Consider the following 17,791-nt stretch of genomic DNA (forward strand, 5'->3'; position numbering starts at 1 on the left):
CCACGGTGTGAATTTTGGCATATTTTTTGACTTCTCACAAACACACAGTTCTTTTCAAGCCTTCGATAGATGCTTCCACCCCAAGAACCCACGGGAGGCTCTGAAAGTAATCTGAACCATTTTTCATCACTTTTTTTAGTGTCAAACTGAAAAACAAAATAAAACATTTTAGATCATTGTACTTCATTCTAAGACACTATTATGAATTGTACAAGTTTAAAATAATAAAATATTTGATTCTGTCAGTTTCGTATTACAACCACAAAGTCTTATGAGGCCAGCGATTTTTCTCATGATCAAGACTTAATTTTCTCATGATCTTGACACGTGTTTACTAATTTTGTAAAATATTCTCATCAAATTTAACAAAATAAGTTTTTTCTCACTATCACGACTTTAAGACTTTTTTTGTGATATCAACATAAAAGTTATCCTGTGATCATGATATGATTTTCATGTGATCTCAACGAAGTTATACCCCATCAGTTATATTAACTGTTACCTGGTGCTTCAGTAGTGTAACTTTCAGATAATAACTTCTGTTAAAGATCAGGAGAAAACATGTAGGACTTCCGTAATATTTTAACCATTCCCATGACTATTTTCATGTTTCTCCTTTAGAGGTAGCTAATTGTTGGCATCATGCTAATCAAAAAATGTCTAGTTTATGAGTCTAGTAAAAATGGCCTTTGAAGACATTGAATCCATTTAATAAGCAGGATAAACTGGTTAACCCTGATGCAATATTATCACTTACATACTGTATTTTTCACTCATCACACAGTTAATCTTACCCTGGTCTGCCATTTTCAGCAGGAGCTCAAGCGATGGCTTTACCACTCCTTCCATGGACACATCGATCTTCCAGACTATGGTCATGGCGATCCTGAGGAACATACAGCCATTGACTCTTTCTATATGTCAACCATGTGATCTGGATATATCAGTTGTGGTCACCAAAGAAAGATACAGGAACTTGTAGTCACTTGACATAATATACAGTCTTGTTCAAAATAATAGCAGTACAATGTGACTAACCAGAATAATCAAGGTTTTTAGTATATTTTTATTGCTACGTGGCAAACAAGTTACCAGTAGGTTCAGTAGATTGTCAGAAAACAAACAAGACCCAGCATTCATGATATGCACGCTCTTAAGGCTGTGCAATTGGGCGATTAGTTGAAAGGGGTGTGTTCAAAAAAATAGCAGTGTCTACCTTTGACTGTACAAACTCAAAACTATTTTGTACAAGCATTTTTTTTTTCTGGGATTTAGCAATCCTGTGAATCACTAAACTAATATTTAGTTGTATGACCACAGTTTTTTAAAACTGCTTGACATCTGTGTGGCATGGAGTCAACCAACTTGTGGCACCTCTCAGCTGTTATTCCACTCCATGATTCTTTAACAACATTCCACAATTCATTCACATTTCTTGGTTTTGCTTCAGAAACAGCATTTTTGATATCACCCCACAAGTTCTCAATTGGATTAAGGTCTGGAGATTGGGCTGGCCACTCCATAACATTAATTTTGTTGGTTTGGAACCAAGACTTTGCCCGTTTACTAGTGTGTTTTGGGTCATTGTCTTGTTGAAACAACCATTTCAAGGGCATGTCCTCTTCAGCATAGGGCAACATGACCTCTTCAAGTATTTTAACATATGCAAACTGATCCATGATCCCTGGTATGCGATAAATAGGCCCAACACCATAGTAGGAGAAACATGCCCATATCATGATGCTTGCACCTCCATGCTTCACTGTCTTCACTGTGTACTGTGGCTTGAATTCAGAGTTTGGGGGTCGTCTCACAAACTGCCTGTGGCCCTTGGACCCAAAAAGAACAATTTTACTCTCATCAGTCCACAAAATGTTCCTCCATTTCTCTTTAGGCCAGTTGATGTGTTCTTTGGCAAATTGTAACCTCTTCTGCACATGAGGGACTTTGCGGGGGATTCTTGAAAATAGATTAGCTTCACACAGACGTCTTCTAACTGTCACAGTACTTACAGGTAACTCCAGACTGTCTTTGATCATCCTGGAGGTGATCATTGGCTGAGCCTTTGCCATTCTGGTTATTCTTCTATCCATTTTGATGGTTGTCTTCCGTTTTCTTCCACGTCTCTCTGGTTTTGCTCTCCATTTTAAGGCATTGGAGATCATTTTAGCTGAACAGCCTATCATTTTTTGCACCTCTTTATAGGTTTTCCCCTCTCTAATCAACTTTTTAATCAAAGTACGCTGTTCTTCTGAACAATGTCTTGAACGACCCTTTTCTTAAATAGGGGCCACCTGATTCACACCCGTTTCTTCACAAAATTGATGACCTCAGTGATTGAATGCCACACTGCTATTTTTTTGAACACACCCCTTTCAACTAATTCAACTAATTGCCCAATTGCACAGCCTTAAGAGCGTGCATATCATGAATGCTGGGTCTTGTTTGTTTTCTGACAATCTACTGAACCTACTGGTAACTTGTTTGCCACGTAGCAATAAAAAATATACTAAAAACCTTGATTATTCTGGTTAGTCACATTGTACTGCTATTATTTTGAACAATACTGTATGTTTCATGTGCCTTCAACAGATGGAAAACAGCAGAAGCTACGTACCGCAGTTTCCATTTCACTTTCTTTGCTGATGCAACCTCCCCTAAAGGTTGAGGACTTCTTCTAATCACGAGCTCGGATCCGCGTCCCCCTGGAAGGCTGACCACATCTGGGTACTTCTCCTGCCAAACAAACCACTTGTTTGTTAAAGGGATCAAAATCCCGACAGATTCCATCTGACCCGCAGCAACCTGGTTTCAAAACACCGGCCAACAACGAAACAACATCTGAACAAAATATGTGGAGAAATTTACATATTAGAGATTTGTGTAATTGTAGGCTGAATTTGCTCCATAACAAGGTAAGAATACACTGAAGTCACAGTCTGCGACTGTCTGCACAGAGCTTTGATGTCTTACAGGAATAAATGACTCAAAAATGTTAAGATCTATTCCCCCAATGCCAAGGGTTTTGACTTTCTTTCATGTGACACAAAAAGAGAATTCTTCAAGAACATCCTGGCCACTACATAATTAAATATTCAAATACAGTCAAAGTGAACAAGGAAAAGGGCTTTTAGTCTCCAAAATCACCAAAAAGAAACATAATGTTGTCAAAATTGGTACATACTCTTGCTGAATAGCTTTTGTTCCTCTTTTACAAGTGGCCATGGATAAAAGCATCTGCTAAATGCATACATCTAAATTCAAAAGTCTTCTGAAGTAATATTCATTTCATTATTCATTGACAATTGAGGCAGTAACTTGAAAACTGGATCAACCTAATTCATTAATGAGTACATCAGATCAGTTTCATGAATTAGATCGATTCATTGAGTAGATCTAACTGTTATACTGAGAAAGAATCCAGAATATTCCACAGAAATACACAGACATTTAACTATTCCTTTAATACACCAAGTGTTTTTTAATAATTAGTTCAGTTGAAGACATTTAATATGCCTGCCTTCAGGACTCTAAACCACAGAAGAGAAAATTGAATACACAGAACCCTTTAAAACTGACAGTAAATAATAAAATAAAAGAAGAAAAAATGTTTCCATCTCTTGCACAAACCACTAAATACAGTTAGAAATTATACCCTTACTTACCCTGTCCCTTAATTACATATTAAACATGTAAAGGTACTAAGTATGTTGAAGTAAGTAATTACGACATCTAATTAAATCGCTCTTAAATTTTACTCCTCATTTGTCTGCATTTCAAACTAGGTCATTAAAAACGTGATAATTCACACCATGTTCCTACAATCAACCAACAAAGACGTCAGAAAATCCCTTAGACAAACCCATCAGACTTTCCAGAAATTTTTTCCCAATTGCCACATAACACAGTTGGGAAATGCTGTCGGTTACACCATTAACTTGATGTTTCCTCTGGTAAACACCGAGACTTTCTCTAAAAGAATATCTCGAAACCTGTCTGAATTTGTGATTGCGGTGTTCCTTACGGCCGGGTGGAGACTAAACACTGTTATGTTCTTAGAGCGAGGCATTTACATTTTTGCATATGTTTATTTTTACACGTTTACGCATTGATCCAGGTCAGTCGATGAGTTGTGTAATAAGTATTTACTCACAATGACTATATTCTTTCCAGTTTATTTCTTGCACACCTTTAGCACAGATTAAATTCATTTTGTTCAAATATGTAGTTATAAATAGGCTCTAATGCAAAACCTTTTTTGTTGTTGTTGTTGCATGCTTTTACAAATCTTATTTTTGCTAGCTTTTTACATGAAAGATTTTGAATCTGTTTGGGAAAACTAGTATATAATTAAAGCATTTGCCAAGAGTTTTAAACCCCCAATCCCCAATAAATACTGTAATAAGTTCATGAAGCATTTTCTGTCAACGTGTTAACCTAAAACATTTAACAGTTATTTAAAAGACACCACCACTATTTTCGGTAAACGTGACAGAGGTCTGACCAAAGGTTTCAAGGCTTCTTTGAAGTAAGCCATTAATTTAGCATCCGTTTCACAACCCAACCATTATTTGAACTCTATACCTCTATTGTCTGATCCTGGAGCGACACGTTATACTCCCCGCGGATCTCTGTCAACAGTTATTAAAACACCAGACAGGACAACCAGAGTCTCTGGGCCTTTTCAGAGGCCTATACTGGATTGTTTGAAAACCTAACCAGAGAAATCTGAAAAGCTGCAATCCTCGGACTCCAAGTACATTTTCGGAAACATTGGAGTTGAATATTCAATCATTATTTAATTCACACCAAGGTTTGTTAACAGTAGATGACCCAAAACTGAATTGTCAATCAAAACGCCTCAAGGGTGAATTCGAGGTACCCAGCAAAAAGGAAAGAAACACAAAACCGCTGACTACACACATGCCACTGTTGAGCGCTTTAGCTCTCTTGCAAAACATAAAATCTTCCATTATGTTAAAAAGTTCCATAAGGAAATATACTGAACCAGATGCTGAAGCGAACCGACATTACCGCAGTGGAAAGAGATGTCTGAACGCAACGAAAAAACATTATCGTGGTGCAAGGCATGTGTGTGAAATAGTCTTCTGGGTCTCAAAGTACATCTCAAATGGTCCTTGATATTATACAGACCATTCTAACCAAATGGAGTTAATCTGTGGAAAAAGTGATATTTTTTAAAGACATCCTACATTCAACATCCTCTGGTGAGTTTCTTCAAGAAAAGAACGTCGTGTTGGTTGGGTCTGCAACCAAACAGAACTAGCAGAACGTCCAATCCTCGTAACTCACCAAGATGTGAACAGTAAGTGTGGAAATGCATGAGGAATCCATTTTACTTCCATGAAAAGAGTCGGTAGGGAGGGACTTGAAGTCAAAAAGTGGTTTCTGTAGGGCAGGTAGTTTATTAAAAGGATGGGATTGTCTTGCTGGCGTCATCTGCAAAGGAAAGCCATTTGAGAGGCGGAGCAAGTACATTTATTTTGAAGACGGTATTTTTCCTTTGGATTCAAGTACACTAATGAATCATGCACAATTAAGACAAGGAAAATCTATAAAGAAAGTTGAAGTATAAAGAACAGTGGCAGCTGTTCATTCCAGCTGGCTGAGTCACTAAGCTCCGGTCATTACCTGATGGCACGTCAAAACATCCTACGGTGCTAAAACATCTTACACCATTCATTGCACACTACAGTTAAACTCTCGTTTGATCTACATCTCATAAAACTCATCTATTTATAGTTCTGTCGCTAACATACACATTACAACTCATAGGTTACTTGCACTAGATGAGATGTCGCAAGGAACGACAACACATTCGCTCGTGTAAGAGTGATATCAGCTTTAATCAAAGGCTGGATGTGTTTGCAATTTAGCATCTCAGGAAATCTGGAGGTTGTTTAATTCTGAAAGCTCTGGAAAATGTCTAAAACTCATCTGTCCATCCGCTAGTTTGTCCGCGCTTAACACGAGAATAAACAAGTATGGGGTAATTTCTGCTCATTAAAGACTATACAGGGTTTCTTCAAGGTTATTTACAAAATGTCAAACTTTTAAGTGCATAAACAGTGTTTGCACCAGTTTTAAACTTTTAATACTTTCATTCATAAACAACGAGTTCAATTTAATAGGCTGTCTGATTTGACAAATCTTCATAACGAATTGCTATTAAACTTGAGTTTAACACATTTGTCTACGGACAATGAATCAAACCTTCTAGTCACCACAAACAAACAGTTTGTTTATTTGTCAAATGATCTAAAATATAAAACGTTAATGTGATAAACGACTGAAATAACAATGGCGTATCTGTTGGGAGAGTGTAATATTTCTAACAGTAAAAATACACTAACTAGTAATCTTCACTTAAATCTCGTATTCTTAAATCTTTTACACAACAGTTAGGTCACGCAAAGCATGACTAGCTTCCTTTAGAAACATTGTCATTGGCAGAGGAAAGATATACAAACTAATTGGCCAATTGGTTTGTTATCAGCTTCTGTTTTTATCGTATATTATACAGACACTAATTGCCTTAATATATCCTTCAAGAGTTTGGTTTTTTTAAATAATGGACCACAGAAGAAAACTTTTGAGCATACCAATCTAATTATAGCACATAGCTGCTTGACCACGACCCCTCCATACAAAACTGAAAGACCAGAAAGCGGAGATTTTTCTTCTCGGCTCAACATGCCCACCCTCTGAAATGGGAGATGGGGCCGTCTTATTGGGCAGTAGGGGGCTGACTTGAAGACCCATCCAGAAAAGCTTGAAAACCAGTCCAGACGTCCTCTGATCAGCTTATTCAAGCAACACTGTGTGCATTTACAGCCCATTTTCTGCACTTACACAATGTTTTTACAGAGACGTTAATGACAAGCCAGATGCTACCTCTTTGTTTGAGTACAGTACCCTTCCTAGCCTAGTAATTAGGTCACACAAAATCACCAAGTTCTTTCGCCTGAGAGAGGCAGTATCTTGTCACGACCCTCATTTGACTGAAACTTTCAGAGACAGAACTGGAGAAGTTCTGCTCGAGCAAGTCCCGACTAAACGCTAGAGCAGCCCCTGTCTGTTTTTGACATTTATCAGCGTCCTTGCTGCGGAGCAGACGCACACACACTTCTTGCGTTGCTGGCAAATCCCACAGCTTTTGCGGAAAGAGCGGAAATATTTGGCCTCACAAAACCGCCCGAAACCAGTGGTAACGTACAAACCAATCTCTCCTCTCTTTCAGCTCTCACCCTCAGTAATGTCGTAAAACACTTTCTGTATAACACAATAATTGTTTGCTTTTTCCATCCGCGGGGTGCATGACACATTTTTACGGGTTTATAGATTAAAACTTCTCATTGCATGCAGTTTGGAACTTTCTTCGCTAAACATTTGAGACGTTTGCAGATGGAGTGACGACAAATGTCTTTGGAAATAGGTCCCGTCTCCTTGCTGAAGCGCTAGCGTACAGCTGCAGGACTGTGAAAGTGCTTATGTCTTTACTGTACCTGGTTTTCATTACAGCGTTGAGAGAGCGGGACCCCATATCATGCACCCCCCGCTAGGATGTTTTTACTCATGGCAGTATATTTCAGCCCTCTCGTTCTCTGTCTAAGCTGTGGGTTTTATTGAGTCTTTCCATCTGAGCCTGGTCATCCTACAGAGCTTAATTAAAACGTTTTCCCCCTCGTTTTTTTCTTTGCTTCATCTCACCGCAGTTCTGATTTAATGCTAACTGTATGACTTTGCCTCGGGGTCGGACTGACGCTTGTAGACGCCCCCTGCACTCATATCAGCGTTGCTCAGCTGTTGATTTTATTCTGGTTTCCCATTACTGTAAGTCATGGTAAATGGTGTCGTCATCTTTTCCACGTCTGGCTCGGACTTTTCTGCAAGATATTCAAACTTTGTTATGCAAGTAACAGATCTATACAAAAACTTCAGCATGTAAGCTAAAAATCTTTATAACAGGAGGCATGATGATGCACTGATATATTTTCAAATAAAATACGATGGAATGGTAACAAACTCTTTGCTGTGTTTAAAACTTCAAACCTGTATTTCTGAATTACGAATTTATTAGGCTAAGTCTTGTGAACTGACAAAAAAAAAAAACTATTCACAGAAATAATAAGATTTAAACTTATAATTTCTTACCATGTGAAAACAATGTAAAGAGTTTCTATTAAATTTCCACTTAAACTAATAACCAATAATTTAAAGGGATAGTTCGCCAAAAAAAAATGAATTTGTTGAATAAAGTTGAATAAAGAAACTCATGTTTCTGGGTGTTGCTGTCTATGCAGGATCAGAAAGCTCTCGGATTTCATCCAAATCAAAAATATCTTAATTTGTGTTTTAAAGATGAATGAAGGTCTTACGCGTTTGGAGCGATATGAGGGTGAGTAATAAATGACAGAATTTTCATTTTTGGGGGAACTAATTTAAACTAAAAACAATTCCATTACCATTCCACTAATAATTTTAATGTAAAATATGCTTGCAATTAAGAAACTGCTACCAGCTTTTTGTTTTGAACACAATGTAAAGAGTTCATGTTACTATTCTACTAATAATCGAAATTTTAACTTAAAATAATAACCATTCCACTAATAAACTAATCATTTGATTTCAATTTGGAAACTGCTACCAGCATAAAGAGACTCCATGACCATTCAGCTTATTGAAATGCAATGATCCCGATTAATAACTCAATCTCAAACTCGATTCACTGAACCAAGAAACATCTCTTTCAGACATTTGACTGAAAGAAGTGACGCATATAGGATTTTAATGATGTTGCTACATAATCCAAAACCTTTTTCAGCCAAGTCTTGCAAATTATATTTAAGTTCTAAATGACTGTTTTAATTAGCTGAATTGCGGCTGCAACAAACTGAACTGAGTGAATTGACCATAAACACTATTAATAAAACATGAAACAACCCAATGAACAGCAATATGTGCGCACATATGGCTTTATTGGGACGTTTGAGATCGTTTAATATGGCACATTGGAATATCTTGAGTCAATGATGTGGAGCCAAACATTTACACAAACTTTTCTAAAAAACGAAATTCGCTCAAATGAGCTGTAGTTCCCATCACTACAACCCTAAATGTCATCAAGACCAAGTCTGTTCTTACTAAAAGTGGTGCTATGATTGTTACATTTGAACACAATACTTAAAACCTCCTGCAGTCCTCTAAACACCACCCGTCACACATCCAAATAACAGTTTTACTTCTTACTCTTACAGTAAAGGTGTTAAAGGCTACTATTCCATCAAAGCTGTCTGGCTCTCCAGGGTCAAGCTTTTAAAGGCTGGATCACCTGTGATGCCGTAACTTATCATTATGGAAATATGTACGCTGACAGTATACATTAACAGAGTTATATGAGGAACACGTAGGGCTGAAATGCCTCTGTTTTATCCCACAGGCTTCAGCCATGAGACTAAACCTGATTCTGGCACTGTCATTCCTCGCCTGTCTGAACTTCAGCCTCGCAAATGATCAGAGACGTCCCTTGGCACGAGGTAGAAGACGAGGTGTTGGACCAAAACGAGCACGAAAACAGACATCTAATACCGCCTTGCAGCAGGGAAGAACAGCAGAGAGCAATGGACAAGATGGATCTATTTTCATTGAGTCGTACAAGAATACAAAGGAGCCAAAGCCAAACTACGAAGTGACTGCAGGTCAGTGTAAAGAAAGTTACAGTTACAGTTTGTCAACTATTCATAATTTAAATTGGACCATTCTACAAAAAGTTGAATAATGACTAGTGGGGTACTTTTTATACATAAAAATCAATGTAACAAATCAACTGTGTGTTTATATATATTGAAATTTAACTGACTTGCCTTATATATTGTGCAATTGAACAACAAAAATCAACAAAAGCATGACATATCATTCAACCAGCAGTATTATATTCATCAGTGTAGATGTCAATGAAGTCTATTATAAGCGAAGGGTAAGCAAGGGGGAGTTTGTATACAAGATTTTTTAATTGTTTTAAGAGTAAATGCTTTTTTTACAGTAGATGCTGTGAAAGCAAGATCCTTACTTCAACAGGCTGAGAAAAAGTAATACAAATTCAAGTATACATTGAGAGTCTTCAAACCGCCTTCTAGCTTAGGGTCACATTGGTTAGTTTATATGCTATAGTACATGACCATTCTGCCCAAGATGGTAACAGTCAGTTCTGAACACGGACCACATGATTATACACTGACAACATGTGACAGTGTGAACGTGCAATTCCATAAAAAACAAACATCCACTTACACCACAGCGAAAACACAGATGGTGCCACCAGTTTTCACTGGTAAAAACAACACACTTTAAGTGTCTTTAGCATTAGAGTCAATAACAGATCTGTAATTAATTCTTAGCCTAAGAAGTGCGAGTGAAAAACAAAACATATGTTGTCAGTAAGAACCCAGAAAACAATAGAAATAAAACATTTCTTCCCAGCGGACTCGTTTTTACTACTGTATTACTAGCATGTGTAAACCATTGACTACTAATGGCTCGTTTCCACTGAGCGGTATGGTTCGGTACAGTGCAGTACAGTATGCAATCATTTCCGTTTCCACTGTCAGAGGTTGTGAACGGTACCAAAATAGCGAACCGTAGCGTATCACTTTTTTGTACCCTTCTGTTGGGGTACCCAAAGGCTACCAAAAGGGTGGAGCTAAACTCACAGCAGAATGTTGATTGGTTGACTAGAATCGTCACTTTTTTTTTGTGATACAAGGGGATAACTCGTTCCGCTCTGCCGTGTGTCGGATTCTGTTGTCAATCAGTAGCAATAAGTTTTAATCATTATTTGAAAAATAATTAATCAGATCAACATAGAAAGTGGCAGCCTTGAGACATTTTCAAGGTATCGTAATGACACCAAAATTTAATCAGAACAATTCATTGGTCTGAACTGATTCTTTGTAATGATTTAGTCGCAACGTTTCCCAAACTTCACTCAATTTCACCCCAAAATTTAAATTGTTATAATTTGCTCACCCTCAGGATGCTCCACTGATGTCCTATGTTACTGATGTTACACAGACTATTTTAACAAGGTCCTTGCTACCTTTCTGGGCCTTAAATGTGCTAGTTGTGTCACTGTCTATGCTGGGTCACAAAACCCTCAGATTTGTTTTCTGAAGATGAACGAATGTCTTACAGGTTTGGAACGACATGAGGGCGAGTAATTAATCACAGAATTTACATTGTTGGGTGAACTATCCCTTTAAGCAAAGCTAATTTTATGCTCCTGAAAGGTTGTATATTGATCACATTTCTACATTTCCTTCTTTTTTTGTATAATTATTCCAGCTAAATCAGAGCACTGTATATTTCGAGGCATCACCATGTACGATAAAACGGTGTGGTCGCCAAAGCCATGCGTGAACTGCCTGTGTTCCAGCGGTGAGATGGTCTGCGACCGAATACTTTGTCCCGCCTTGCGGTGCCAACTCAAATTTCAACCAATCGGAGAGTGCTGCCCAATTTGCATTGACCCAGGTTTGTAAAAGCAGCATTATTGAAGTTAAACCAAAGCATGGCATTAGAACCGCAAGTTTATTTTATATATAAATTATGTTTAATTTCTCCTTGTTTAAACTCGAAATTGTCACATTTTCAGTTGTCGATGCCCCTGACTTTTCCGGTGACCCTCCTTATCCCATCGATCTTGGTGATCCCTATACTGAAATATCACAAAGCCAGAGAGATAAGAAAGAAAGACTAAAACAGGATGAAGAGGAACGGATTCGCAAAAAAGACGCTGAGCGCAAGCAGAGGAAGAAGCAGAAGAAAGAAGAAGCTGAGAGACAGAAAAAGTTAAAAGAAGCGAAAGAAGCCCGAGAAAAAGAGGAGGAGCTAAGGAGGCTACGAGAGGAGGAAGAGGAGAGAGCAGCAGCGGAAGAGAGGAAAAGAAGGATGGAAGAACAGCGGAGGGTTGAGGAGGACAGGGCTCGAAGACTGGAGATGGAGCAAAGAGAGATGATAAGAGCACTGGAAGAAGCAGCCGAACGTGCCAAGGAAGGACTCCGCGGAGATGAGGCCGCTGAAGACGAGGACATGGTTTGGTTGAGGGGGGACGTTTTCCAAATGCCACCAGTGCCACCAACAAGAGCAGCAAATTCTCCTTCTCTCTTAGCTCTTCAAGAGCCAACCGAACCGGTCGAGGAGGACCGCGAACTGGGCGAAGAGGAAACAGATGTAGTCGAGGAGGATTCGGAGATGGTTACTACATTGCTGCCTCCAGGTTGTTCGATCTCCGACGTCACTGTCACCTGTGAAAATGCTAAACTGACGGGTATACCTCCACTGTCCATCCCTGAGCTCAAATCACTCAGCCTACAGGGTGAGGAATGCCACATCCCTGTATAATCCGCTTGACAGCTCGTAAAGAGATACAGGCGCTGCATTGGAACTTAGATCACTTACCTAAGACACATGCAAAAAATTAAATCCAAATCAGTGCATACGCCAGTATTTACACAGTGCACGTACATGTATACACGTCCCAGTGAGGCTAATTTTGACAACTTGTCATGCATTATGAAATTACAGGCAATGAAATCAAAACCATCCCTGCTGGAGCATTCAATGGCATTCCCAACTTGGAGTGGATAGACTTGGGGAAAAACAAGATTGTGTCATCTGGCATAGATCCACAAACATTTAAAGTAAGTTCAGAATACTAGTTTACCACATACTGCAAATAACAAACACATAAACATCCTTTTTGGCAAAAGAAACGTTTTGACCACCCAAATGATCCAACTGCAATTTTCTTGTTTGTTTGTTGTTGTTTTTTTTTATATGCCACACATGTGGTGCGATAGTGAATGGCTGTGGTGCAACAAAAAAATGTGTCCATGCCAGTTAATCGCGTCAGACTTTGTGTGAAAATATCATAAAGGACCCCAAAAACATGTGAATAATGTCTTGATGTGATCTGTGAGAATGAAATCTTGTTGCACTGTTTCTGAAATTAAAGTCTGCTTAAAGTAGACAGATAATAAATAAGAAGTGTAAATAATCTGACTGTCGACATGAAATGGACCCATTCTGAGTATAAATTTGCTCAATTAGACTGACATGAACATACTTTTTTTTTTAAGGCTCATTCGGTATTCTGGAAGTTGAGATAATGTACTTTCCCCGGCTGCCCCTTTGTTGAGAAATTCATATGAATTACTTCATGTCTTCCAGCTGAACTTTAGGTGAATTAAAGAAGCAAACGTTTCTTCCATAACGGTTTAAAGCCATGCAAAAACAGTACCATCTGCAAACCTAGCATTGATGAGCTCCAACAATTTCCTCTGTTCGTAGCCATATGGCTTTTACAGAAGTCACAAATCCTGCTCTAATACACTATACCAACTTGTACCTGACATTTGTAGTCATGCTTTTTTTGCACAGACTTTCATACAAAAACAAAATTCCATGGCATGTGTTCAAGAGAAACAACAGAGGGTATGTTATGCTAGTCTTTCCTATTTTCGCTGGGCTCTAACCAGTAGAGCTATGCCCATCATATGAACAGATGGCAAAGTATTGACAAATATGTAATATTTACACAGCACCCAGAATGTGTCAATTCATCAGAAAGGTTGGAGTTACGATCAGATATACAATAGAGACATAGATTTGGCATATGGATACTTGTCACTAACAAAAGACAAGTATCCAAAGCATTGGCAGAAAGTGGAAAACTTTCACTGAAGGATTCGAAAGCATATTGCATGTGACCTTTATTTTTCACACCTAAAGATTAATGACGTGATTTTTATGTAACTTTCTTTTAAAGGGTCTTAAATTCCTGTCTCGACTGTACATGGATGGAAACCTTCTGGAACAAATTCCCTCTGAGCTCCCACCAACACTCCAGGAGCTCAAGATAAATGAGAACAATCTAAAAGAAATTGAGGAAAACAGCTTTGAAGGTAAAAGAGTTACGCTAAATTGCTATGCATAATTAAAACATCTATAAGATGCTGACACTTAATCAACTAATACTAGCATTAAATGTTCCCTACCTAATGTTGTACTATGAAAGCACAATATTTTCACAAACTGCTTCATAATTCCTGGAAGGTCTCAGCAGTCTGGTTACGTTGGAAATGGAAGGGAACTTGCTCAGTGAAGGTAATGTGAATCCACAGGCCTTTAAGCCCCTCAAAGAGCTGAATTACCTTCGTCTAGGCAGAAACCATTTCCGTACCATTCCTCAGGGCCTACCTGCATCTCTACTGGTGAGTTTCGAAATGGAGAACTACTTCTCGAGTCAAAGAACATCAAGATTGCTGTCAAACAATCTTGTTCATTTAACTGCGTCCAAGTTTGTGGGCTATAAACCAGCACTGGTTTTACAGTATTTTTGGGAAACCAGTGGCACTTTATCTGCAATTATGACAAAACGACCCCACAACTTCACCACAAAGTAATCTGAAGCTGCTCAAGCAAAATTTAATTGCATTCTCAAGTAACAACAGTTTCTGTATATTTTATTCAATAAAGCAAACCGTTTACTTCATACTCTCTTTGACTTTTAGGAGTTGTACCTCGAAAACAATCTGATTGAAGACATCTCTGAAACGGCATTCAACCACACCACAAACATTCACGTCGTTGTGCTAAGACATAATAAATTAGACGAGTCAAGCATTGCACCTTTAGCCTGGATTAATCACAGGTGTGTGTTCTCAAAAAGGTTAACAATGAAACCATTGGTTAAGCAAATATTTCTCACTTTTGTTTATAAAAATTTGGCATAAAGAATGGAAATCGAAGTAGAAGACATTTGGTTCCAATGAATTTTTAGTGGTTAGTAAATATGTTTTTGCACTAAAAGATTGCATGCTAAAGTGGCACAACAGTTTAACACAATAGCTCTGTGGAAGAACTGAAAGGTGGTGTATTTTACAAAAGTTTCTGGATTTTTCTTTTTTAAACACATGAACACTTAGCCTTTTCTCACTGTCATCTAAAAGGAACCTGGAATCTGTAGATCTCTCGCACAACAACTTCTACCTGGTTCCATCCTTCCTTCCAAAGTCGCTGGTTCACCTGGTGCTGGCTGGGAATCAGATCGAACGCATACCAGGATACGTGTTCGCACACATGGAGCCAGGCCTGGAGTACCTCTACCTCTCTTACAACAAGCTGGACGGTGATGCTATTGAGCCTGAGTCCTTCTTTGGCACCTTCAACACTATGACCGAACTCTGTCTAGACCATAACCAGCTTACGTCAATTCCGATGGGAATTAATGAGATGACAGGGTTACATTTCCTACGACTTAACAACAACAAAATAAGGTACACTGCTTGCCTCCTGCAAAGAGTAATGAGTTTGTCATAATTCCCTGTGAAGCAGTGGTCTATGATTTTGAGTAATATCTTAGATTTATATAGCACTTGACAATTTACATAGCTTCAAAGCAACTTATTTAATTTATCTTGAAAAAGAAGTTTATTTTCCTTGCCAATTGCCAAATTATGTTTTTTTAATTCAAAGGGATAGTTCATCCAAAATTAAGATTACCTCATGAATTACTCACCTTCAAGCAATCCTAGGTGTGTATGACTTTTTCCCAATCAGAATTACATTTTAAAATGTCCTGGCTCTTTATAATGGCAGTGAATGTTTTTTTACTTTTTTTTCATTAGTCCAAAGGAAGTCCAATAAAGTGCATCCATCCAAAAAAGTGCCTAACATGGCTCGGGGGTGAATAAAGACCTCCTGAAGTGAATTTATGCGTTTGTGTAAGAAAAATATCTATATATAAAACTTAATAAACCATAATCTCAAACTTTCACTAACTATCATACTCATGTTCAGAGAGTCTAGCGGGTGATGTAGGCATACAAAAAGCTCCGCTGAGAATATGCTAGTCTCACGAAAACCAAGTTTTGTTTACAGCAAAGGAAAAACTCCTCTTGGATCATACTGAAATCCTACAATATTTTTTTTACAATCCTCCTAATTCATGAATTTTTGTTTTGTTTTGCTCTCTCCTGGGTGCTTCTGCATTCGTAACTTCTCAGCAGAGCTTGCGCTACACCTTCATCCAACATCATCCACTGGACATCACTCTCTTGTGAATGCACATATGACAGCGGAAGCTAGAGATAATTGTTTATAAAGTTTTAAATACAAATATTTTTCTTACTCAAATGCATTGTTTTGCTTTAGAAGGCCTTTATTCAGCCCCTGGAGCTCTTTTTATAATGGATGGATGCACTGTTTTGGACTTCAATTGGACCTTTGAATATCAGCAGCCATTCACTGCCATTATAAATATAATTCCAACTGTATTTGTCTGAAAGAATAAAATCATATGCACCTAGGATGTCTTGAGGGTGAGTAAATCATGGTGTATTTCTTATTTTTTGGGTGTACTATCCCTTTAAGGTTCATGATAAATATAAATAAAAAAACTACTTCCCAATGTGGTAAGAAACAAGAAACTGAATACAAGAGTAGGGGTGCAATCCAATAATTAGTTTTGGCCAATAAATACTATTATCTGCACAAACATCGGACATTGGCCAGTTATTTAGAAACTGCTGCTATTATAAGGCTGACTATATCATGTCAATCAAATGGTTGGGAAAAGGTTGTGTGTGAAGAAAAGTTTTTGTGTGGTGTAATTCACATTAATTATCATTAATTTGAAACAAGGTATAAAAAGCAGAAGCACCAAACTATCAGTATCAGCAGATGTTATTCTTAACAAATGGTATCAGTGCAGAAATTTTGTATTGATGCACCCCAATTCAAGAAAATATAGATTCTTCTTTGTGATGTATGCAAATCTTTGAGATCCTGAGTGTTTTTTCGTCCAACAGGCACATATCAGAAGATGCCATCTGTGACCCCTTGAATGACGATGACTCTCATCTAGTTGCCCTTCGCCTCGAGAACAATTTCCTTGATCCCCGGAAAATCCCACCAACAGCTTTCTCCTGCGTCCGCTCCTACTCTAGTGTCGTTTTAAAGCCTCAGAGGATTAAGTAACTGCAATCTTGTGTTCCATTATTATATTCGTAACAACCACTAAAGACCGTAAACATAAACATAAAGTTGATACCTGTGAAAAGTGCAGTTATCATGAAAATATAACTTTTTTTGTCCCAAATAAGAGAAATTGTCCCATAAATGTCATTGACTCTCTAATTGGCATGCTTATGCTTAGGTCTTGTTTGATAAACTTCCATTTATAAGTCAGATAAGACTGAACATGATCACCAGCTCAATGCTCATAGCAGAACGCTGTCGTTGTTCGCGCCTGTCTAGACGTGTCTTTGTAAGATGCATGAATCAACTGTATAACAGTTCAAGAGGAAAAAAAAAGTAGCAGACTATAACTTTGTATTCTATGTTGGGATGTATCTTATTCTTGTCATAACAGTATTAAGTTTGTCTGTCGTAGTGAAGAAAAACAGAATGCATGAGTTTTCTTAAGTGTTTATAAAAGAAAGCAGCCAAAATCAACATGCTTACATAATGGATTTTTTTACTTTTTTTTATTTTACTAAGGCAGGACCAATAAAGGACGTTTACTACTGAGAGAACTGTGATGCATGATTGAAAGATATCTACATGGTTCAAGTTTTGTATTTGCCTAGTTTAGAATTGAGTGGGAAAACCAATACTGCTTCAATTAAACATTTTCCTATGTATTTTTCTCTTCACGTAATCACTTATTTTACCCAGATGTTAGAGTTAAATTAAACTTATCACATAAACA

General features: G+C 37.9%; 1 protein-coding gene across 3 annotated transcripts; it reads left to right on the top strand.

Annotated features, from left to right (window-relative positions):
* Positions 1-7,011: 7,011 nt before the first annotated feature.
* On the top strand, positions 7,012-17,791 carry LOC113079549 (extracellular matrix protein 2-like). 3 transcript variants are annotated; one of them, XM_026251783.1, is made up of 10 exons: positions 7,012-7,228; positions 9,461-9,719; positions 11,362-11,550; positions 11,672-12,394; positions 12,604-12,719; positions 13,847-13,982; positions 14,134-14,291; positions 14,592-14,731; positions 15,030-15,356; positions 16,890-17,791. In XM_026251783.1, exons 2-10 carry the CDS (start codon positions 9,470-9,472, stop codon positions 17,056-17,058), a joined length of 2,208 nt encoding a protein of 735 aa, XP_026107568.1. In that variant the 5' UTR covers positions 7,012-7,228; positions 9,461-9,469; the 3' UTR covers positions 17,059-17,791. The 3 variants fall into 3 exon arrangements, with proteins under 3 accessions (XP_026107568.1, XP_026107571.1, XP_026107570.1); XM_026251786.1 differs by lacking the exon at positions 7,012-7,228 and adding an exon at positions 7,941-7,965; XM_026251785.1 differs by lacking the exon at positions 7,012-7,228 and adding an exon at positions 9,268-9,385.

Source organism: Carassius auratus, unplaced genomic scaffold, assembly GCF_003368295.1.
Source record: "Carassius auratus strain Wakin unplaced genomic scaffold, ASM336829v1 scaf_tig00028507, whole genome shotgun sequence".
NCBI lineage: Eukaryota > Metazoa > Chordata > Actinopteri > Cypriniformes > Cyprinidae > Carassius > Carassius auratus.

Excerpts from the sequence above, each read along its gene's own strand:
- LOC113079549 (XM_026251783.1), top strand. The coding sequence starts at position 9,470 with ATGAGACTAAACCTGATTCTGGCACTGTCATTCCTCGCCTGTCTGAAC. Across the intron at positions 9,720-11,361 it reads AAACTACGAAGTGACTGCAG|CTAAATCAGAGCACTGTATA; the intron begins GTCAGTGTAAAG and ends TAATTATTCCAG. Across the intron at positions 14,292-14,591 it reads GCCTACCTGCATCTCTACTG|GAGTTGTACCTCGAAAACAA; the intron begins GTGAGTTTCGAA and ends TTTGACTTTTAG.